The sequence below is a fragment of the Bos javanicus genome, chromosome 3 (assembly GCF_032452875.1).
Source record: "Bos javanicus breed banteng chromosome 3, ARS-OSU_banteng_1.0, whole genome shotgun sequence".
Classification (NCBI taxonomy): Eukaryota; Metazoa; Chordata; class Mammalia; order Artiodactyla; family Bovidae; genus Bos; species Bos javanicus.
In genome coordinates this window covers 118,607,987-118,631,822 of record NC_083870.1, presented here as the reverse complement: position 1 = coordinate 118,631,822, position 23,836 = coordinate 118,607,987, and the positions used below count along the sequence as shown (strand labels likewise).

Here is a 23,836-nt window from a genome sequence, read left to right as displayed (position 1 = left end):
GTTATCTGTCCAAAGAGACATTCTGGAGTTTTAATGCCAAGCTTATATGAGAGCAGATGTTCATTTTGAGAGGCCTCTGAAAGTACCAAGACTTTCCCCCTTTCCTCTCCAGCCCACTCCATGGAGATTTCCGTCTAATGTGTCTGATTGGTAATATGTCTGCATTCCATACCAATGGAATGGTAAAATTAGTATTATTAATGTTTTGAGATCCCACTGTTTCCAAGAACTCTTGATTGGGTAGAGATCTGGAGGTTGTATTTGAAATCTGAAGGATCTCAGGCCAGTTTTTTCATATTATCTATTTCCTCATTTAGAGCAGGATTTATTTCATCCACACACCCATCCACCCATCCATCCAGCCAGCCTCTACCAGTACTGAACTGATCATTGATTTAAGGTCATGGATTTAAAAAGAAACACCATCAAGATTTCGTCCCTGTTAGGAGCTCTCGATTTTGTGGCAGAGACAGCAGAGGGATCCAGTGATCTTAGGATGGAGGTGTTAGCAAGGAGCCTCCCACATCGGCACTCTCATCGCAAGCAGAGGACGCAGTGGGGTGAGGGCAGAGCTTTCGAGGGGAGCAGCCTTGCTCCTGCGTTGGGTGCTCTGATAGCAGCCTCATGCCACCCAGTGTCTCCTTTCCAACATGCGTTTCTCTTCTGAGTGTATTTTCCCAACAAAGGAATTTATAAAAGGCAATCCTAATTTTTTCCTTAGTCAGAACCATTAAAAAAGAAAATCCCACACAGAAAGCCCAACTGCTTCAGAAGCAAGTTCTGGAATTCAGTCTTGGATTTGTTTCTCTCTTGCCTAAAAGCGAAGAAGCCTCCGCAAGAGCCGCAGGAACCGTACCACACTTGCTGGCTTCCTGCTCTCTTCCCTGCCCTTCCTTTTGTGACGCTGGCTCTCTGGAAATCTGCTTCAAGCTCTAAAAAGCAGCTGGAACACACTTGAGTTGCTCAGCACAAACTACAAAGCTGTGGCATTGACTGTGCAAAACAGATGCTGTTTGCATTCAAATAAAAGACAAACATAATATTTGCATTAATAGAGAGCATTTGCAAAAGTCTTTGCATAAAGTGGTTTATCCTTTTCCAAGAGCTGGTTACTTTGTACTAATTTCCGAATGTAGCAGAGGATAAGCAATCTTTTGTTGATTATGTCTCACAAAGAGTTGCTCTTGCACAAGTGTAGCTGATTCCAGAGAAGGGCTCTCCAATATGCAAATACAGTGTCAAGTGGAACTCCGTATTGATTGCTGTCAGTCATGTTCTTGTAGCTTTTTGTGTTTAAAAGTTGGATTGATGAGCTATTACTGTGTTCTCAGTGCTACCAGACTCTGCTTCTGCAAAGAGTTTTGTAAAGAGTTACTCAGGCTGGGCCATGTCTCACTGGTTGCCTCCTCTTTGTGAGGAGAAGAAGCCAGACCGTGTGTGGAGTGCTCTGGGGCCCAGCCAGTGCAGTTTCAAAGGTAGCTATCGTTAATTCTTATTTCATTAACAAGGGTAGATGAGTAAAGATACAGAAATCCGAGCAAAGTACAGATGATGGTCCATCAGAGAGAAGGAGAGCCCAGAAATGTGTATTTTTAAGTCCTGCACACCAGCTTGCTAAGTTGCTTCAGTCATATCTGACTTTTTGTGACCTCTGTGGACAGTAGCCTGCCATGCTCCTCTGTCAGTGGGATTTCCAAGGCAAAAGTACTGGAGTGGATTCTCCTCCAGGAGTGGATGCTCCTTGGATTGCCATTTCCTTCTCCAGGAGATCTTCCTGACCCAGGGATTGAACCTGTGTCTCCTGCATTGGCAGGTGGGTTTTTTTTTAACCACTGAACCACCAGGAAATTATTCAAAAATGAGCTAAAATTTGGTCATTAGTTTCCTACCTTAACAGAGTGAAGAGGGGAAACCTGTTTATGTTTCATCGTTTTTAAGAGGAAAGTAACTAGGTAATTGAGGCAGTGGGTTTGACACACACACAGCTGCACTGAAGCAAAGGTTGAGGAAGCGGAATGACGCATGAGGAAAGCCATCTTGGTAACTCTGTGACCTTCCTGTAGCTCAGTGGCCAGGCCTTATCTGTACACACTTACATGCTTAGTGGTCCATTTCCTCACCCTTGCTCCTAGCAGCATGCTCTTCCGCGCTGGAAGTGACTTTCTGAAATAAACCATCAGTGGTCATTTCAACAGGAGTTTGTTTGGGGTAAACTTTCTCAGTTTCTGCTTGTCGGAAAAATGTCCTTTTCTTTGCCTTGAATGATAGCTTAGCGGGGTATAGAAGTGCGGGTGACTTGTACTTCACTCAGCTGTTTTAAGGCGTATTTCTTGTCTCTTGGATCTTTTGGTTGAAATGTTAGCTCTGAGTCCGGTGTTTCTTCTTAGGTAATCTGAGAATTGTATAGAATTCTCTGGATGACTTAAACCTAACCCGGCTCAGAAGGCCAGAGGCTCCCGATTTTGTGTCTTAGTCAATTTGTCGTCGATTCTATGTCTTGTTCACCTCTATGCGTTGAGTGCTCACAGTAGCCGTGTTTCCCAAAGCGTGAATCGGATTTTGCTACAGGTGCCCCTGTTAATTCAGATCATCAAGCAAGCAGCCCAGATTTGACCACTGTTATTTCCCAGTTCCTCTTTCCTGCAGTTGCATTAAAAGGTTTGCCAGTCTTTCTAATTGTCTGCGGTTACTTTAATGCTCCATCAGTCATAACTGAGTACCCACCTAACGGTGCTCATTTTCATTTCATTACAGATTGCCCTCATGCCTAAGCACTCAGACATAATCTGTCTGTATAGGTATAAGAACCAAAGGAATTGGTTATAGATTAAGAAAGGCTCCTTTTTTTTTGGTTTTGGTTTGGTGAAATTTCTGCAGATTTCCTTTGTCTCGTGATTCTATTTGTTGTTGGTAAATTAATACAGTGGAGGGCTACATACATGATTTCACATCTGTGTTGAATTTTGAGGGATAGGAAATGACTCTGTTCCAATGATTATAATATTTTATGAGAAAATGAAGATATGTCATTAGTTCAGTGCAATCCATCAAGGAGGTAAACTCTGGGGATAGAAATATGCCCCAGGCTCTTGCTTTGCTCCTCTACTGTGGGCGCCCAGGACGCTTGCTGGGCATTGAGAGGTTCAGGCAGCTTAGCCAGGTGGAGCCTCTGTCCTCCCAGGCCAGGGGGCTGTTCATCCTGAAACTGAAATAGGCAGGCAGGGAGCAGGGCACAATGTTTAAAACAATATCCATATCCATAGGGCATGACAAAAGCTGATTAGAGCCACGTAGGTCCGAGATGGTGGAAGATTTGACTTCCTGTAGACCTTTTCCAACAAAGGTCCGTCTAGTCAAGGCTGTGGTTCTTCCAGTGGTCATGTATGGATGTGAGAGTTGGACTGTGAAGAAAGCTGAGCACTGAAGAATTGATGTTTTTGAACTGTGGTGTTGGAGAAGACTCTTGAGAGTCCCTTGGACTGCAAGGAGATCCAACCAGTCCATTCTGAAGGAGATCAGCCCGGGATTTCTTTGGAAGGAATGATGCTAAAGCTGAAACTCCAGTACTTTGGCCACCTCATGCGAAGAGTTGACTCATTGGAAAAGACTCTGATGCTGGGAGGGATTGGGGGCAGGAGGAGAAGGGGATGACAGAGGATGAGATGGCTGGATGGCATCACCGACTCAATGGACGTGAGTCTCAGTGAACTCCAGGAGTTGGTGATGGACAGGGAGGCCTGGCGTGCTGCGATTCACGGGGTTGCAAAGAGTCGGACACGACTGAGCGACTGAACTGAACTGAACTGAGACCTTGAGCGTCATTGTACGCTCATTATGATACATCAGTTCAGTCAGCTCAGTCGCTCAGTCGTGTCCGACTCTTTGCAACCCCGTGAATCGCAGCACGCCAGGCCTCCCTGTCCATCACCAACTCCTGGAGTTTACCCAAACTTACATCAACATATGCTAAATAATGCACAAATGTAAGCAACATGACCATGTCAGGCCAAAAAGTGGGTGGTGACCCAGTTGCTGGAAATCCCCACCTCTTTTCCCAAAATAGTTTGAATAACCCTCCCACTCATCAGCCTATGAGATCGCCCAGCCCATAAATTGCCCACCTCGTATTTCAGGGCCTCGCGCCTTCAGAGATGGCTTGCTCACTGTCTGTGAGGTGTGTTTCTAAATAAATTCACTTTCCTACCTAGAACTTTTATCTCTCACTGAATTCTTCCTGTGAAAAGACATAAAAAACCCGAGCTTCATTAAGTCCAGAGACCACCTGTGTGATGTCACTTAAAAGGCAGTGAGTTCAAGTCCCAGCCTGGGGTGTGCGGTTTCCAAACCGAGGGCGAGTGAGCGTTCGCGGGTGACGTGCCTTTAGAGCACCGTCTGCGTGGCCAGAGTGTGCGTGTCTGTGTTGAGGGGAGGAGGAGAGAAATGCTTTGTTCCTACTTTCTTCTTCTTTCAAAAATTAGTCCATATGGAATACAGAAGATAGAGAGTATCGTCTAAAAATTTGGATATCTCTCTGTTTTTAGAACTATGAAGCTTTCAAAATTTGGAAGGTTGTTTGAAACAGCCATTTTTAACATACTGCCGACTGGGAAGCAGTCTGGCACTTTCCAGTGTGGCTGGGGGCCACGTCTGTACTTGGGAGCAGCAGGGTGGGGGTGGCCTGCAGGGGCCCCTGGGCCTGGCCCATGAGGGCTCCACAGGACTCCGGGGCTCCAGGGGCAGAGCTGCCCTCCTATTCCGCTCCTTCCCTGTGCCTCTTGAGTTACGGCTAAATCTTCTGAGAACTAACCCGCCTGCTGGTGGGAGGGGCATGCCTGGCCCAGGGGCTGGGGTTTCCCAGGCAGCCTGCCCCGTGGGCCTGGGGTCACTCGGGGTGACCTGGGAGCCTCTTCTCGTCCCGTCTGCCCTGCGGGGTGAGGACCGCCGCGTTGCCCATTTTACGGAGGTGGAAAGTGAGGTCAGGTCATTCGTGTGAGGTCAGGGGCACCCAGGAGCAGATCTGGGCCGGGCACCCGGTCTTGGTGAACCCAGCCAAGCCTCGGTGCCGCCCACCAGGGTGCCTGGGCTCCCCGGCAATCGCTCAGGCCACCCACGGAAGAGAAGGCAAAGGACAGAAATCCATATCCTGTCACCGACATCCGCATAGCTAGTGTCTAACAGCAAACTGCTGCTCCTGTCAGTAGCTCTATTTTTAGAAGGTTAAAATAGAACACAGTGGAGTGCAATCGCTGTATTTTTAGAAACTGAAGTTCGCGTTGTATAAAAATGGTTCTAAGAGGAATAATGATAAGGTTCAGTTCGTCTTGTTTCGGGAGAAGCTGCGCTCTGTAGAGTGGATCCATATTGTGTGTAACAAAATGTAATGGTGATTCTGCTGCTTGTACACCAGCTTTTCACAGGGCCTGCGAAAGCTAGCTTTACTGGAGGAAGGTGTGTGCTGGGGAGTTTTGAGTTAAATGATAACGATGACGTTCTCTTGCGTACATAATGATGCCATTCTCTTGCGTGCGTGGACACCTTTGAACGACCCGCAGCTAGTGCAGCGAGACAGCATCCTCTCGGCCACGAGGGGTTCACGTGCGGTTCAGAGCAGGTGACGGTGCAGCCACGGCTGCAGGAACCCTCCAGGGGACTGTGCCTCCGCAGGGGTGGCCGCACGTCCCCTCTTGTTTCTATAAAGTTACCTTTTAGAAAATTAAGACAATGGAAATCATTAAAAAAAAAAACAAAACTACAAGCTGTATATTATTAGGTAGCACAAACATGAGAGAAAGGCAGACATCCTGAGAAGGTTCAAAGCCCGTGTTGCAGGCCTCCCCGTCCACTCCGCAGTGGCCCCTCAGCTGCACTTGTAAGTTGACTTGAGATGATCATGGCTGCAAGGGGAGGCTGGCGCAGGTGCCGCGCTGGCAGAGGCGGCCCAGGTCCGGGCAGCTCCTGCAGCTGTTGGCCTGGTGCCACTCCCATGCCAGTCCTCTGCTGCCTTCCTCGGGCCGTGACCTCCCAGCACAGGAGTCCGTGCCCCCAGAGCCTGCAGGGTGCATCCCCCATGAACGCACTCCAAATGGCCGTTGTGGGTTTATTGTTCTGCGTTCGTGACTCACTTCTCACAAGCTGCTTATTAACAGGCACCTCTTTTCTGGCTTCCTGTTGCTTAACCACCAACACCTTCCAGCTAGTCTTTAACGCTCGGCGGTGTGGAAGGCGGGCTGGGCACCGGCTCATCCGTCCAGTGGTTTTCCTCTCTGACTCAGGGTTTCAGGAGATGCTTCGTCCCATCAGCTGCCGTGGGACTGGGCGTGCATTGGTTCTGCGTGCAGACAGGGCCGCGCGTGTCACAGAGGGGCAGGTGAAGTGGGAGGGGCATGTCATGTGCCTCGTCCTTCATTCACGTTCCTTTATTTACCCCTGGGTCAGTTTACATCCCCACTTGACACACGAGGAAACTGAGCCTGGGTTGAAGCGACATGACCACTGACCACCCTCCGTGTTCGGGGGAAGCCTGGCCTGGCAGACCCCGAATCCCCCGGGGCCACTCATGCTCCAGGACGTGGCCTTGTCCCACGCAGAGGGCCGCTGTGTCCCAGTGAGGGGGTGGCCTCAGGGAGTTATGTCCATTAGGCTGCTCGGCAGTTCAGAGGTCGTTAGTCAGAATGTAGGAAGCCTGCAGAATTCACGGAGGCGGGTTTGCCTGTGGCTTTTCAGAGGCGTGCGGGCTGGTCTGAGCAGCTGGAGGAAGCCTGCTTATCGACAGGTGGGCCTCAGAGCTGTGTTACTTTTTGCCGTTCTTCTTAAGTCACGGAGATTCAGGTTCACCGTATGCGCCTGCTCGGGCCCCTGTGGACCTTCTGTCGTCTATGATTTCTTACTCGGACTCCGAGAATCTGCACATTCTGCCTCCGAGGTCATTTCCCTTGTCTGCCTCCGGAGCTCTAGCAAGCAGCTTTGGAATGACTCACCCAATCGCGTCCTCCCCACAGGGCAGATGGACATCCTCCCCAGAGCAGAGACGGATCTGTTTTCAAAGGCGGGCTTAGGATATTCTCTCCTGATTTTCTAAATCACTTATTAACGGTTGAGCTGGGCCAGGCTGTGGGGACAGCTGAGAGCTGTGGGCTCCACCTGGGGAGGCTGCGGAGGGGCAGACGGTCCCTGGAGGACCGTCGTCCGAAAGGCGGGCTGGGAAACTCCCTCCAGGAAACGCGGCCCTGGGTCAGGGAGGACAGAGCCGGCCTTTGTCTGGCCTCCAGGGCTCCAGCACTGCCCACCCGCGAAGCATCCCTCCCCGGCCTTCCCTCCTTCCCCTCCTGCAGCTCCAGCTGGATGTGAACCCCGGGGATGTGACAGCGTGTGCTCCACCGCCGACAGCTCTGTGGTCCAGGCCCCTCCTGGAAGCTCGTGATCATGCTCACTGCATGTCCTTCCTCATGACCCGGCTTTCTGGTCTGTGGGTCATGTCTCACATAGGTGAGGGCCAGTCCACCCTGACCAGGGCTGAGGTCAGCCTGACATCAGCTGGGGTCTGTGTCCCATGCGTCTCAGGAGCCCAGGATCCAATCACCTTGCAAAGTGGTCACAGCCTCAGAGTTGAGAGTTACACTTTATTCCTCAAGGATTTTTAGGACTTCAAGTCGGGGAGACAGCATCTCAGTAGCCCTGAGAGAGCTGCTCTGAGGAGGCAAGGGGAGGAGCCAGGTTATGTAGAAGTTTTACAACAAAGGGCAGGTGGTCTGAACATCACGAGGTCATTGTTAAGTAAAGGAAACCAGATAACCCAGTTTCAGGGATTTAGTGCTTTTCTACGGGAAGATGGGAGAGTCTGGGCTCACTGAAATCACTCCTTTCGCATGTACCCCAGCTCTCTGGGGCCAGCGTCCCGAGCTCCTGGGTGCTTGCCTGCAGGGCGTGGCTGCAGCCCGGTGGCTGCCGCGTTGCAGGTATTGTTCTCCTTCCTGAGTGCCCTCAGGACTCAGAAATTCACTTTTGGAGGGTCGGAATCGCTGATGACCATGGCATCCGTGTTTACTGATACAGCAGGAAATACCCATTTCTTGACCCCTTCGCTGAGTTGAGTGTGTGTTTGGAGGGTACGCTTGCCTGCACAGCTGCTGCTGCTAAGTCACTTTAGTCGTGTCCGACTCTGGGTGACCCCATAGACGGCAGCCCACCAGGCTCCCCCGTCCCTGGGATTCTCCAGGCAAGAACACTGGGGTGGGTTGCCATTTCCTTCTCCAATGCATGAAAGTGAAAAAGGAAAGTGAAGTCGCTCAGTTTTGTCCAACTCTGTGCGACCCCATAGACGGCAGCCCACCAGGCTCCCCCGTCCCTGGGATTCTCCAGGCAAGAACACTGGTGGGGGTTGCCATTGCCTTCTCCAATGCATGAAAGTGAAGTCGCTCAGTCGTGTCTGACCCTCAGCGACCCCGTGGACTGCAGCCTACCAAGCTCCTCCGTCCCTGGGATTCTCCAGGCAAGAACACTGGCGTGGGGTGCCATCGCCTTCTCCGGCCTGCACAGCTAGGGGCTGGTAATCGCTGGAGATGGTTAGGAATGCTCTTGAGAGAACTGGTTAGACTGATGCGCCGGCCTCTGTGAAGTGAGGACAGACGCTACTGAACAGGAAGCACGGACTTGTGTTGGTACCTCTTGGAAACTCTTACTGTGAAGAATTCCAGGAAAAAAAGATGAGCTTTAGTTGGTGCAGCGAGAGCCCCCTGTGCCCATCAAAACCCCAGGCTTTCTGACCATTCCCACTTCATCAGGCCCCCCTCCCCAAGCTTTATCTCCTGGGGAATTTAAAACAAATCCCAAATGTCACAGCACTTTCCCAGAGACACTTTGGTGTGTGTTTCTAGCAGGTGGAATCCCCTTATCACACTCAACAAAATGAATAATAATTCCCAAATATCACCTTACACCCAAGCTGTGGTCCACTTTGCTCGTTGTGTTTGTCGCTTTTTCAAGTCGAGGTGCAGACCTGGGCCTGAGCCCCTGAGCTGCAGTCCCTAGCCTGCAGTGGCTTGCCCACCACCCTGGGGAGCCGGGGCATTTGACCTGCCGTCCTCTCCTTCCCGCCTGCCGGATTGGAGCCTCCTGGTGGCCCTGACTGAACCTGTTCCTTTCAATGCGTATTTACTATAATCTGGTAGCTAGCTGGAGGAGATTTGATTTTCAGGGGAAGGGCAAGAAAACCTCATAGATCAGCCTTGACCTTTGTGAAGTTTGCCTGCTTTTTCTGCAGGAAAAATACTGCTCTAGAGGAAAAAGGTCCCGCTTCCGTTTTTATTTTCTCTTAATAAATATCCGCAAACGGTATTGGCTGTGCCTCAGGAATTCATAACACTTAGCTCATTAAAGTTTAATTCACATTAATGGGCACACACAAGCTTTATTATAGAACTGGGCTATTCTTCCACAACTTGCATGATGAGGACAAGAAGCATCTAATGGTTCGGGATGCTGTTGGCTCTTAGCAGAGCTCGCGGGGGAGGCGCCCGCCTGGCCATCCTCAGTTTATGGAGCCTGGAGCGGGGCTAGTATCAGCTGGGTGGGGGCCCCGTGGGACGTGGACTGGGAGGGAGAGGGGTGCCCGAGGGCCTGTTGGCAAAGAAGGCAGGGAGCGGAGAGCCTGGAGGCCAGGATAGGAGGGGCCAAGTCCTGCCCGAGCAGGCATTAGAGACCCCTCCACGTCAGGCGAAGGGGACTGGGGGGAGGAAAGTGTGTTCTCACCTCATGAGCCGTTTGTGGCTGTGACATCTCAGTCTACTGAGCCACCTTCCGTGGTGTGAATGAGCAAGAGGGTCAGGCTCCCAGTGAGAAGGTGCCACAGTCCATGGGTCAGGGGCAGGGCACGCTGGTGTCCTGTGACACCCCACCCGCTCCGCACAGACTTGTACATCACAGGAGGGGCTGAGCAGCCCCCGGGCCAGGGCGGGGGTCAGCAGGTGAGCCTGGCCCACAGACCCCGGCCTGTGCGCCCACCCTCCCGCCCAGGCCGGTCCCTTCCGTCCTCACTGGGGCTCGGTCAGCAAGCTTCTGACCAGATGGCAAGGACTGCCTGCTGGTTTTGTCCTCTTATAAAGCGGAACCGATTTTTATAAAGCTCTCTTCTGTCAAGTTGAAAGCACCACACACACAGCAACGCACGCATCCTGGAGCGTGTGCTCACCAACGCACACATCCCCACCGCAGGAGCCTGTCTTTTCTCCTCGAGTCCGTCTGGAAGGACCCGGGGCGTCTGTCCAGGAGGATCGGCCCTCGTGGTGGCCCCACACCCAGGGCACTGAGCGCCTTCCCTCAGAAGGCCCCAGTCCACCAGGCCCGGCCCACGTGTGGCTCCAGATCTGGAAGCCTTCTCCTCGGCTGAGGCCCCACATCCAGGAATCGGGGCCACCTCACCCTCGGACCCTCATCGCAGACGTGTGCCCGGGAGCCTTCAGTATCCAGGCGGCAGAGGGAAACCCCAAACTCAGACACATGCTGGGAAGGAACCCCCTTTCCTTTGCAGACCTTCTAGCAAGTTCCCTGTAATACCAAGTTCACGGGGAGGGAGGGGAAAGGGGGGACTAAGACCATCATTCTTACTGAGATGTACCAGCTTCTCACCAGGCTCTGGAGCCCTGGAGGTAAGAAGTAACTCGCACGCTGACCTTCTGGGAGCATGCGTCCAGGAGACGCAGACCGACGGCCGGCCTCCCGCCTGCCCCGCTGAGCCCCAGCCAGGGTTCCGGCCTGGCCCTGCCGCCCTGCACCCGCTCCTGCCTCCTCCCGGGGGTCCCACGACCGGGCTCCCCTGGGTCCCTGTGTTCCTGCGGCCTCCTCAGGAGCAGGTCCACTCTTCCTAGCTCCTGGGGAGTGTGGGGAGGAGAGCTTGGGCCCTTTTGACACGTGTGGGCAGCTCATCGTGGCTTTCTTCCAATGAGCACTGTGTGGAAGGGGAACGAGCGAGCACCCCCACTGTGGAGAGGCCTGGGGGACGGGCGTCCACCCGGCTGGTCAGCGCCAGCACGGTTCAGTCCCTGGTCCAGGAGCTCAGACCCCACGTGCCTTGTGGCATGGCCAAAAAATAAAGATGAATAAAACAGCAATAAGGATAATAAAACAATTCTAAAAATTAAAAAAACGAACCAGGTGACAGGCAGCCTTGTCTTCCCCGCTTCATGTTGGAGACCTGCATTGAAAAAGCCCCACTGAGCGCCTTTCAGAATAGTACCTGTTCCTGTTCTTTTCCGTACATGACAACAGAGCAAGTGTGGAACTAAGGCAGAAACACGAGGTGGGGTTGCCAATGCTTTGGAATCGAAAGTAGAACAGATTTCAGACCTCGCTCAGATTCCATCTATCTGTATGACTTCGGCCTTTCCTTTTGTCTCAGAACTCACTGGACCTGACCAAGTCCATTTATCCCAGAAATGCAAGTTGGTTAGACACGAGAAAAGGAAATTATCAGATGAAAAGGGAAATTATTTAACTGTATGAATTGATACAGAAAAGTTTAATAAAGTTAAGCACACACACATGATTTTAAAGTAGTCTTTGCAAAGTAGAAATAGAAGAGAACTTTTCTTAAACTAATAAACTTATGTCAGAAACCGACAACAAATGTTATATTTGCTGGTGAAATAGTTGCAAACATTCCCAGTAAGATGGCAAGCCAGACAAGGGTGTTCCCTTTCACTGTTTCTGTTCAATCAGATCAGATCATATCAGTCACTCAGTCGTGTCCGACTCTTTGCGACCCCATGAATGGCAGCACGCCAGGCCTCCCTGTCCATCACCAACTCCCGGAGTTCACTCAGACTCATGTCCATCGAGTCAGTGATGCCATCCAGCCATCTCATCCTCTGTTGTCCCCTTCTCCTCCTGTCCCCAATCCCTCCCAGCATCAGAGTCTTTTCCAATGAGTCAACTCTTTGCATGAGGTGGCCAAAGGACTGGAGTTTCAGCTTTAGCATCATTCCTTCCAAAGAAATCCCCGGGCTGATCTCCTTCAGAATGGACTGGTTGGATCTCCTTGCAGTCCAAGGGAGTCTCAAGAGTCTTCTCCAACACCACAGTTCAAAAGCATCAATTCTTTGGCGCTCAGCCTTCTTCACAGCCCAACTCTCACATCCATACACGACCACAGGAAAAACCATAGCCTTGACTAGACGAACCTTTGTTGGCAAAGTAATGTCTCTGCTTTTGAATATGCTATCTAGGTTGTTCATAACTTTCCTACCAAGGAGTAAGCGTCTTTTAATTTCATGGCTGCAGTCACCATCTGCAGTGATTTTGGAGCCCAGAAAAATAAAGTCTGACACTGTTTCCACTGTTTTCCATCTATTTCCCATGAAGTGATGGGACTGGATGCCATGATCTTCGTTTTCTAAATGTTGAGCTTTAAGCCAACTTTTTCACTCTCCACTTTCACTTTCATCAAGAGGCTTTTGAGTTCCTCTTCACTTTCTGCCATAAGGGTGGTGTCATCTGCATATCTGAGGTTCTTGATATTTCTCCCGGCAATCTTGATTCCAGCTTGTGTTTCTTCCAGCCCAGTGTTTCCCATGATTTTCTCTGCATATAAGTTAAATAAACAGGGTGACAATATACAGCCTTGACGAACTCCTTTTCCTATTTGGAACCAGTCTGTTGTTCCATGTCCAGTTCTAACTGTTGCTTCCTGACCTGCATACAAATTTCTCAAGAGGCAGATCAGGTGGTCTGGTATTCCCATCTCTTTCAGAATCTTCCACGGTTTATTGTGATCCACACAGTCAACGGCTTTGGCATAGTCAATAAAGCAGAAATAGATGTTTTCCTGGAACTCTCTTGCTTTTTCCATGATCCAGCGGATATTGGCAATTTGATCTCTGGTTCCTCTGCCTTTTCTAAAACCAGCTTGAACATCTGGAAGTTCACGGTTCACGTATTGCTGAAGCCTGGCTTGGAGAATTTTGAGCATTACTTTACTAGCATGTGAGATGAGTGCAATTGTGCGGTAGTATGAGCATTCTTTGGCATTGCCTTTCTTTGGGATTGGAATGAAAACTGACCTTTTCCAGTCCTGTGGCCACTGCTGAGTTTCCCAAATTTGCTGGCATATTGAGTGTAGCACTCAATATGCCAGAATACATTCTGTTCAATAATGTACCCTAAGTCTGAGCTGTAGAATAAGGTGAGAAAAAGGCATAAAAAGGCTGCAGGTCTGGAAAGCAAGAACAGTCATTATCAGAAGTGACGTGGTTCCGCATGTAGAAAGTTCAAAATAACTTAGAGTGAGTGATTAGAATGAATGTGGGTTGATTAGCAAGACGCTATAGTGCAAAGGTACCATATAAGCATTGATTGTATTTCTACATACCAGCAAATAGCAATTAAAATTTAAAGTACTATACATAATATTTTGGGGCTTCTGTCGTGGCTCTGAGCGTAAAGCGTCTGCCTGCAACATGGGAGACCTGAGTTCGATCCCTGGGTCGGGAAGATCCCGTGGAGAAGGAAATGGCAACCCACTCCAGTACTCTCGCCTGGAGAATCCCATGGATGGAGGAGCCTGGCAGGCGACAGTCCATGGGTTACATAATATTTTACTTCAGGTATCAAGTGTCTGTCAATAAATCTAAAGATGTTCAAGATCTCTGCACTCAAAAGGCTAAAACCGTTTTGAGAGAAATGAGATGAAGTGATGCTCCGTGTTCATGGGTTGGGAGACACGGTACTGCCAAGGTTCTCTGCTCCCAAAGTCTGGGCACAGTGCGGTCCCAGTCAGGCTTCCCTTTTCTTCTTCTTTGCTCCCTCCCCGCTTCTCTCTTTCCCGGCCCCTCACAGTGCATGTCCTGTCCCCGCCATTGCCCTTCACAGAGGGGTCCGGGGCACCGAGGGGGTCCCAGTTCTGGGCCCATCAGGGGGCAGCAGGCTCTGACCTCAGGCCGAGGGAACGGCTGTTCATCTGCCAAGGTCTCCTCCTTCACAGGAGGACAGGGAGGCCGCTGGCGACCCCAGCTCTGCCTCGCAGTCGGAAGTGTGGATCGGGGCCCTGGGAGTCTGGGCCCGGCTCTGAGGCTCTGCTGCCTCCCCCGGGCTGGCTCCCTGGGCGTGAACACCCCTCTCCCTGTTCTGCGTTCCAGCTGCACTGTTGTGGGGTGTTGTGTCGGCAGCCGAGGGGAGGGCTGGGGAAGAGACCCCAGTGCCGTTTTTTGCGGGGATAGGAGGCATTTGAGTCATGTACGGATCAATAAGAGACTTTTTAGCCTGAAAAAAACAACACCCTCCCTTCGTTTTTCTCTCTGTCTCCCCATCTCTTTCTTTTCCTTTCTTTGGGACTTAACTGATTCTCAGATTTCTGTGGTTAAGGCCCAGTACCGCCCAGGGTGATTTTGCAGAAGGCAGAGGCTCTCACCTGGCTGGGTGCTAAGACCTGGTGTCAAGTTATGGCTGTTAGTGTGACTATTGGCACAGGTGTGAACAAGGTGGCCTAAAGGACAGAAGTTTGGCTTGTAACAGAATCAACGTTGCCGAAAGGTCCTGAAAGTAAGGCTTCTTAATAATGGTAATGGGACATTTGGCTGTTCTCATAGAAGAAAAAAAAAAAAGACGCACTTTATACCATATACAAAAGCAATACCAGAGAGATGAGATTTACACACAAAAGGGAAGAGCCACGACACTCTCAGATGGCAGTAAGGTAAAGTATCTTTGCAACCTCCTCGGGAGGAAGAGCTTCTTAAACCTGACACAGAAAGGAAAAGCTGTAAAAGAAAGACTGATACCCATGACCTTGAAGAAGGAACCTCTGCTCTGTGAAACCAGCCCTGAATATGCACTGGAAGGACTGATGCTGAAGCTGAAACTCCAATACTTTGGCCACCTGATGCGAAGAGCCAACTCATTGGAAAAGACCCTGATGCTGGGAAAGATTGAGGGCAGGAGGAGAAGGGGACGACAGAGGATGAGATGGTTGGATGGCATCACTGATTCGATGGACATGAGTTTGGGTAAGCTCGTGCTGCAGTCCATGGGGCCGCAAAGAGTCGGACACGACTGAGCGACTGAGCTGAACTGAACAGCTTTGTTTTGTGAGCCCTGAGACCAGGACCTGGATTTGTGAGGCCCCCGGGGGTACTCGTCACCGGCTCTGGTCACCAACGTGACACGGAGTGACATCCCCGGGGCTGATGTCCGTGCCTGACACAGTCGTGTGCCTGCTGAGCTTGCCTGCCTGCTCGGGGCCCTGCCGCCCCCGTCCGTGGACCCGATGCATCTGCCCTCTGTGTCTGGGTCTGAATCCCCCAGGGGCTCGAGGGGGCCCTGCACGCCTCCGTGTTCTCAGTCTGGGTCGTCACCCTGTGACCTTAGGAGTCCTGACCTTAGGAGTCCTCCTCTCATGCCCGGGCCGCACGCCCTGGACTGGCAGCCTCAGGCTCCCTGAGCCACCAGCAGGCGGGGAGAGGAGGCCTGGCGCTTGTGTGTCCTCCTGTGGCCTCATCTCCCAGTGCCCAGTCCCACCTTGATTCAGGTCCTACCCCCTGCCGTCCTGTCTGCTGCCTTCTGCGAGGAGACCTCTCACGTCTGGGCCTCTGACATCCCCCTTTCGGAGTGAGGAGCATGGAGTTTGCTGGTGGCATTGGGCTGATGGGGTGGTCTGTGGAGGAGCGGGGAGATGTGGGCCGTGTGCCCGGCACCGAGGGCTCTCCCAGCTTCCCGGCTCCACACTGCGGGCGTCGAAGCTGGGCTCCAGCCGCCGATGGCCCCTCTGCGGAGTCAGCTGTCAGAGGGTTTCATGCGGAGACACCTCCCAAGAGGCAGGACGCCTCCTCCGCCCTCACACTGAGGCGGGATAGTCTTCCCGCGCAGCTTTCCTGCCTGACCTCATTCAGCAGGGCTGGGAGGATGTCCACGTAGGGCTCGGATTTGCAGCGTGTGAAGCACAAGCCGGCCCAGCCCGAGAACGGAGCCCAGCGGTTCCCTTCCCTGGCCTGGGCGAGCAGGCCAAACATCGGCTCGTGTGTGGGGTCCGTCATGCCGTGAGCAGAGAGCTCCAGGCCCACAACGCCGCAGAGGCCTCCCTGCTTCCTCGGGAGACGCTGTGCGGTCTCCTCAGGGTCATGGTGTTTGTCCTTGGATTTTGACTGTCTCCAAAGACACACCAGGGTCATGGAATAATGCAGTCGAAGGCCACGAGGTGACGTCCATTTGGGGTGAAAAGCAACGCTTTAGGATAAAGTTGGTAGACCTGCTCTTATCTTACTTGCTTTCGTCCCAGTTTGTAAGCTGGCCCGAGGGAGCTGACGGCTGCTCTGGGAAACCAGTGATTTCCCGCGAAAGTCAGTAGCGAGAGTGACCACATGCCAGCATCTGATGACGCCCTTGTACCGCGGGCATTCACACCCATCGTTGAGGCTAATTTTACATGCCAAGTGTGATTCCTGGAAGTCTTCCCGGTGTTTCCTTCTCATCCGTGGGAGAATGTGGTCTGATGGCAGCCTGTGCCGAGTGAAAGGCACGTGTGGTTCCAGTTCTGCCATCTTTGTGGTCAGAACACAGTCGAAAGGTAAACTCGTCAGAAACGGTCCCTTCAGCTCTGGGAGCCTGGCCCGGGGTTTTCCCGGGAGCAGGTCTGGGAGTCTTGGTTTCCTCACCTGTCCCAAGAGCGGGAGCAGCCTGGGTGCGCTCGACGGGGCCTCGGGGGCTGTGGCTCAGTGGCCCTGGGCCCCGGCGCTGTGTCTGGGAAGGCGGTGAGCAGCTCCTCTGTGTGTGCTGCCCTACCACTCGCGGTCGCTCCAGAAACGCTCCATGGCTGTCAGCTGGCTGTTGGCCTCGGCCAGACGCCCGCAGGCCAGAAACTGGTGTTTGTTCTATTGGAGATCCGAGCTGGTTGGGTTGTTGTGCACAGGGTCTTTTCTTTTTCTGATTCCCCAAATCAAAATAGAACCCGTCTCCTTTAAAAGTGAGAAGGACCACCTCCCAGAATATTGGAAATAAAAGCAAAAATAAACAAATGGGACCTAATTAACCTTAAAAGCGTCTGCACATCAAAGGAAACTATTAGCAAGGTGAAAAGGCAGCCTTCAGAATGGGAGAAAATAATAGCAAATGAAGCAACTGACAAACAACTAATCTCAAAAATATACAAGCAACTCCTACAGTTCAACTCCAGAAAAATGAATGACCCAATCAAAAAATGGGCCAAAGAACTAAATAGACATTTCTCCAAAGAAGACATACAGAGGGCTAACAAACACATGGAAAGATGCTCAACATCACTCATTATCAGAGAAATGCAAATCAAAACCACTATGAGGTACCATTTCACACCAGTCAGAATGGCTGCGATCCAAAAGTCTACAAATAATAAATGCTGGAGAGGGTGTGGAGAAAAGGGAACCCTCTTACACCGTTGGTGGGAATGCAAACTAGTACAGCCACTATGGAGAATAGTGTGGAGATTCCTTAAAAAACTGGAGATAGAACTGCCTTATGATCCAGCAATCCCACTGCTGGGCATACACACCAAGGAAACCAGAAGGGAAAGAGACACGTGTACCCCAGTGTTCATCGCAGCACTGTTTATAATAGCCAGGACTTGGAAGCAACCTAGATGTCCATCAGCAGATGAATGGATAAGAAAGCTATGGTACATATACACAATGGAGTATTACTCAGCAATTAAAAAGAAAACATTTGAATCAGTTCTAATGAGGTGGATGAAACTGGAGCCTATTATACAGAGTGAAGTAAGCCAGAAGGTAAAACACCAATACAGTATAATAACGCATATATATGGAATTTAGAAAGATGGTAACAATAACCCTGTGTACGAGACAGCAAAAGAGACACTGATGTATAGAACAGTCTTATGGACTCTGTGGGAGAGGGAGACGGTGGGAAGATTTGGGAGAATGGCATTGAAACATGTAAAATATCACGTATGAAACGAGTTGCCAGTCCAGGTTCGATGCACGATACTGGATGCTTGGGGCTAGTGCACCGGGACGACCCAGAGGGATGGTATGGGGAGGGAGGAGGGAGGAGGGTTCAGGATGGGGAACACATGTATATCTGTGGCGGATTCATTTTGATATTTGGCAAAACTAATATAATTATGTAATTATGTAAAGTTTAAAAATAAAATTAAAAAAAATAAATAAAAGTGAGAAGGACACATGCATTTCCATTGTCTGCAAGGAAGTGCTCCTTGCAGACTCCGCGTGTGAAATACTTTCATTGAATCACGAGCAGTTTCTGAAGCCAAATGCTTTCTCTGTCCTCCAGATGGACTTTCTGGCCGAGACCAGCCGGTGGAGCTGCTCAACCCTGCCCGCGTGAACCACATGCCCAGCACGGGTGAGTCCACTCCCCCAGCCAAGCTGGACACTAGGTGCCCCCAAAGGGGTGTCTGGGGCTCCACTGTCCAGGGGGTCTGTGGAGAGAAAGGGGTGGGGTCTCAGGCCCAAGGAGGTCACATGCTCTTTCCTAGGGTAAGATAGGGCAACGGTTTTGGATATGAAATGGGCGCGGCTTAATGCTGCTTAAGTGGCAGAGAATTCCGGGTCCTCTGTGTCCTGAGCTCCGACAGGGTGTGTTCTTCCCAAAGGTGAGAACTGCTCGTGTGGGGTCTAACTCCAGGCCTCAAAGGAAGGAGCCCTGCACTGGAGCTGGGACACCGCCATGCAGGTCTCACTGGATCCAGGGCCCCAGGCTCCTGGGGAAAGTGTCATTGATGTTTCTCGAATCAGCTTTCCTTCTTTCATTAGCAAAAAGCGTCGGCTGTGGTTAGGAATTTCTCATTCCGTGTACGCTATTTCTGCATGCCATGCCCTGGGCAGTGTTTTCCTAATCTACACGGCTGTGGAAGCTTTTCTTTCTCCTTCTAGTAAAATGCTTACCCTCCATCTGGTATCCTCCGGGATTTCAGCTCAGAGAGTGGATCCGTTCCTCTCGGGCTCCTTGGCCTTACTGAGAATAAAACCGACCCTAGAAGGCCTGGGGTGGGTGCAGGGAGCCACTGTCAGCGTTTTGAGGTCAGCACTGCTGGGCCTGGCTTGGCCGTGTCCTGAAGGCAGGGCCCCTGTCTCTGTGGTTTGCGCTCTGTGGCACCTCCTGGATGCCAGCCTGCCTGCACCCACCATGCCTGCTGTCTGTGTGTGCAGGGCCGGCTGGGACGAGGAGGGGCACGCGGACCCCCGCCTCTGCCCCGGCCCCCGGCCACACCGCCTGTGGCTGCACCTTCCCCATCCAGCTAGAAAGAAGTCGCGGCTGAGCTGGAAGCGTCAAAGGAGAGACTCCTTTCTTCACTAGCGACTCTCAGAGGCCCGCTGAGCGCCGTCTCTGGCATCTCCCCAGACACGCAGCTCGGGTGTCTGCGGTGCTCCTCGAAGGTGCCGTGGCCCCAGGCTGGCGTCCACCTGCCCAGCAGGGTTACGTTCACCCAGGATGGTGGGGGGTGAGGGGAGGGCTGAAACTAGCAGCTGGCGATGCTCCTCTGTGCTGTCTGACCCCCGCAGAGTCAGAGGTCCGCTTTCCCTTTCCCTGAGTCCCTCTGGCCAGGGCAGCTTTGGTTTAAACACTGAGTCCTTGTGTAGCTCAGGCCTCTCCAGGCAGTCTCCTGATGCTTGCCCAGGTGTGGGTGGAGGGGGTTTCAGTAGCTTGATAGACTGTGAAAAGGTGGTTCCCAAGTGAGCCAGGAAGTGGGTGGCTTCCCGTTCGCCTCCCAGCTTGAGAAGCATGTCCTGCTGGTGGAAACTTCGTGCGGGCCTCCCAGCTCCGTGTACGAACACTGACCGCAGTTCTGGATGGGGGTGCGGCGGGGAGGCCTGGAATCCTGGTGACCCATGGACTGGGTGGCTTCAAGCAAGCCGCCCAGTGTCTTGATTTCAGTCCTGGATGGGATAATCACGTCGTCTCTGCAGGATTCTGAGACCAAGCCTGTGTCTCTTCGTGGTGGTCCCTGGGTAGACGTCAGGCGGCCAGACGCTGGAGATGGCGTGGACAGGGCCGTGGCCGTGCCGGCTCTGATCCCAGCACAGCCCTTGTTGTCTGCTACCCCCCTTCTCTCTCTTTTGGGGAAGCCCCCCACTTCAGAGATGGCATGTTGGGGAGGGGGCCCCAGGACACAGGAGCCAGTAGCCCCGCACCTCCAGATTCCGTTGGTCAGAGTCAGAGGATGACGCTGCACTTGCCGGTGACCCCACGGGTCGGTGTGTGCAGTGTGGCTCTAAAACCTGGAGAAGAGACGCCCGTGAGCACCAGCCTGCAGGAGGAGGGCTGCGCCGGGGGGCTGCCCATGCCACACGCTGGCCACGGAGTCTTCGCCATGAGCTCCCCCTTAAAAGCTGCTGAAGCGAAAGGCGTTCTTTAAGACTATGTTTTCGGTCATTCTGAGCACTGTACTGGAGAAGGAAATGGCAACCCACTCCAGTATTCCTGCCTGGAGAATCCCCTGGACAGAGGAGCCTGGTGGGCTGCAGTCCACGGGGTCCCAAAGAGTTGGGACACGACCGAGCACACAGGCCCCATTTATATAAGCACTCACTGTACGGTGCGTTCAACAAAGAAATACGAATCTCAGCCCATATGATAATTTGAAAATCAGTATTGACAGTTTCTGTCAAGCCGCGTTTAAATAGAACATTTATTTACGTTTGGCTGTGCTGGGTCTTTGCTGCAGCGAGCAGGGGCTCCTCCAGTCGGGGGCACAGCCTTCTCATTGCGGAGGCTTCTCCTTGCAGAGCACAGGCTCCAGGCGCGCAGGCTGAGTAGTTGCAGCTCGGAGGCTAGGTAGTTGTGGCTCACGGGCTTGGCTGCCCCGTGGCACGTGAAATCCTCAGGACCAAGGGCCCGAGCCTGCGTCCCCTGCGTCGGCAGGCGGATTCTCAACCGCTGGCCCACCAGGAACGTCCTAGAGCCACATTTTTGTGATACGGGAGTAGAGACATTTTCAGGTGCGTTTTTGTGTCAATCCTGGTTGAGCTTAAAGTACTCTTTTGACACTTGGCGGTGTGAAAACAAACTGTATGATTTGCAGGAGTTACTCCAGCAGCCCTGTGGGAACCTGCTCCCGTGAATGTGCGCCTTTTACCATGCGCGGGCAAGCGCCCACGTGGCCCTCCCCACCTCCACCGCGTGCGTTTCTTGTCTGTTCCTGGCTGTGAAAGGCAGCCCTCTCGACAGCCTTTCTGACAATGGTTCTCTTTAAACACAGTCAGTCCTTGTGAAGTCTTACTTCAATAAAAAAGCACCGTCCAGCCTCTATTTGTGGGCGACCTTGACTCAAGACTTGAGCTCCTTCCTACAAGAATCTCTCTCACCAGAAAAGTTTGCATTGTAGAAGGCACAAGCTAAAATGCTCTTTGTTTGGGGGTTCTTTCTGATTTCTCCACCTTCTCCCTTAACTTTTTATATGTTAACAAGCCTTTCCTTCTTTTTTGCATTTTTTTTCTTGTTTTAAGGTTTTTAGTTGTGAATAGTTCTATTATAAAAGGGAGAAAACATAGAACCGTTTGCCTACCACTGAGTCATAACAGCTCCTCCATTACTGTTGTTCTGCGGGGGGCGGGGGGCGAGGGTGTGCGTGTGTGTGTGTGTGTGTGTGCATGCTCAGTTGTGTCCAACTCTTTTACAACCCCATGGACTGTAGTCCTCTAAGCTTCTCTGTCCGTGGGATTCTCCAGGCAAGAATACTGGAGTGGGTAGCCATGCCCTTCTCCAGGGGATCTTCCCGACCCGGGGATCTGTGTTAGTATCTATCGTATTTCCTCATTTTTTGGATGAAGTGGAATGTCACCACCTCATCCTTCCCGGGGGGATTGTCTTTTCCTTCATGGGTGGGGACTTGGGTTGCAGGCAGAGTGACGGGCACCCTGTGGGCTCCCAGGAAGCTCACAGTATGGTGGGGAGAGATGTGGGACTTGAGGGCAGAGGAGGAGGCGAGAGCTGGGCCCTGGCAGAGAGCTTGCACGCCCGCTGTGCCAGGGGACTCTACAAACACTTCAGTCCTCCATTCCTGAATCACTTTCGGGTTTTTTTGAAAGTAGATACTTTTTTTCCTGATCATAAAGGCAGCACATGTTTAGTCTGGAAAAGAGGCCTCGCGGTGAGTCTGTGCGGTGCTGGCTGCAGACCCGGCAGGCGAGCTCCCTCGGAGCCGGACCGTGGAGACGCTCAGCAGCTGGATGGGTGCAGGGGCTGGAGGAGAAGCCCCTGTTCCCGGGAGCAACGTGGAGGAAGCAGCCCTGGGGGCCCACGAGAGGCACCAGAGTGCTGGCTGCCAAGGGCCCGCTCCCCACCGGAGGCGAGGGGCAAGGCGGCTTCCCCAGGGTCAGCCGGCGGGTCCGTGACGGGGCAGGGGCCCATTTCTGCTCTGCAGGGGCCACCTCTCAGAGAAGGCCAGGGACCTCTAGGCCAGCCCAGCTACTAGGACGAGGTGCCAACCACACAGGAGCCTCGCCGTGGGCACTGTTGCCCTCACCCTAAATGTGCGTTTCCATCAGAGTTCCCGAGCTTTCCTTTCAAGGCTGTGTAACAAGGGTGTCATTTTTTTAAAGAGAATTATGGAAACTTGAAGACACTGCCGAAACTCTGGAGAACTTACCCAAACCCGATTTGAAAAAGTGAGGTCTGGCTCCAGCCGCAGATTCCTGAATCTTTCCGAGCGTCTGACCACCGCACCGTGCAAGGGTTACTGAATTGCTTGATCCTCCTCAGGCTTTGGAGCAGGGACCACTTGAGGCTGGCTGGAACTCAGGATGCCTCCCAGGCACGTCTTGCTGTTCTTATTGTCGGTTCCCTCTGGCGAGAGGAGAGGCGGGGCAGGTGCCTAGCTGAGGACCCACGTGGCCTGGGGAAAGCAGCTGGCCCGGCCCTTCCCCCGCGGGAAGCGGTTCATCCCGGTATCATAATCCTCCCGAGGCAAAGCCTCACCCTTGTACTGTCCGCTGGCCCCTCCCTTGTGTGCTTTTCCTGTAAGGCTGGACTCCTGGGGTCGGGATGGGGCTCAGTGAAGGCCTGATGCCAGCTTCGGGGGCCCCCACGGCTGCCGCCTGCTCAGTGCTGGAAGGGAGAGCGGACTTGGGCTTCCTCGTCCTGGGCCCGTCCTGACGCCGCTCGTCTCTGTTCTGCGCAGGCCAGGGGACTGTCTCCTCTGCTCACAGCCTCTCACATGGCACACATCAGGCTGTCTTTTTGTCCAGTTTCTCCTCCTCCTCCTCCTCCCGGTTCCCAAGGCTCCACCCCTGCCCTCCCGCTTTGGGCTCGGTGGTAAGGAAGTCAGTGCAGGGTCAGGGCTGGGCCCAGCTGTGTTAGCCGCTTAGTCGTGTCTGAGTCTTTGCGACCCCATGGACTGTAGCCCGCCAGGCTCCTCCATCCATGGGATTTCCCAGGCAAGAATACTGGAGTGGGTTGCCAATGCATTCTCCAGGGGATCTTTCTGACCCAGGGATTGAACCCAGGTCTCTGGCATTGCAGGCAGACTGTTTTCCATCTGAGCCACCAGGGAAGCCCTAGTGGCTCAGCTGAGCTACTGTTAATGCAATGCCTAGGGCCCAGGCAGCAGGATCTGCCTGACTCTCCGAGGCCGTGTGACCTCAAGCCACCAGCACGTCCTCTCTCAGCCTGGCAGAGCATCGTGGGCCCAGAAAGTGGGGACTGGGAGGGCCCCGCAGTGCTTCCCATCCTTCTCTGTTTGCTGACCCCCAGCTCACTGATACCCTCGGGTCTGCTCGTCCCAGTGCCCCCCCCCCAGCATGACTGTGTCCCCCCGCAACCAGCCCAGAGGCCTTAATTACGCCCCCGTCCCCCAGGACAGCTGTTTAAAATGAAGCAAAACTAGCCGGTGTAGAGA

General features: G+C 52.6%; 1 protein-coding gene across 8 annotated transcripts in view; it reads left to right on the top strand.

Annotated features, from left to right (window-relative positions):
• Window positions 1-23,836, top strand: part of HDAC4 (histone deacetylase 4) — a 292,464-nt gene that overhangs the window by 130,623 nt on the left and 138,005 nt on the right. For all 8 annotated transcript variants that reach the window (XM_061412829.1, XM_061412826.1, XM_061412832.1 and 5 more), the window contains one exon: window positions 18,271-18,342. In XM_061412829.1, coding sequence (XP_061268813.1) covers window positions 18,271-18,342 — 72 coding nt within the window. The remainder of the gene's footprint in view (window positions 1-18,270; window positions 18,343-23,836) is intronic.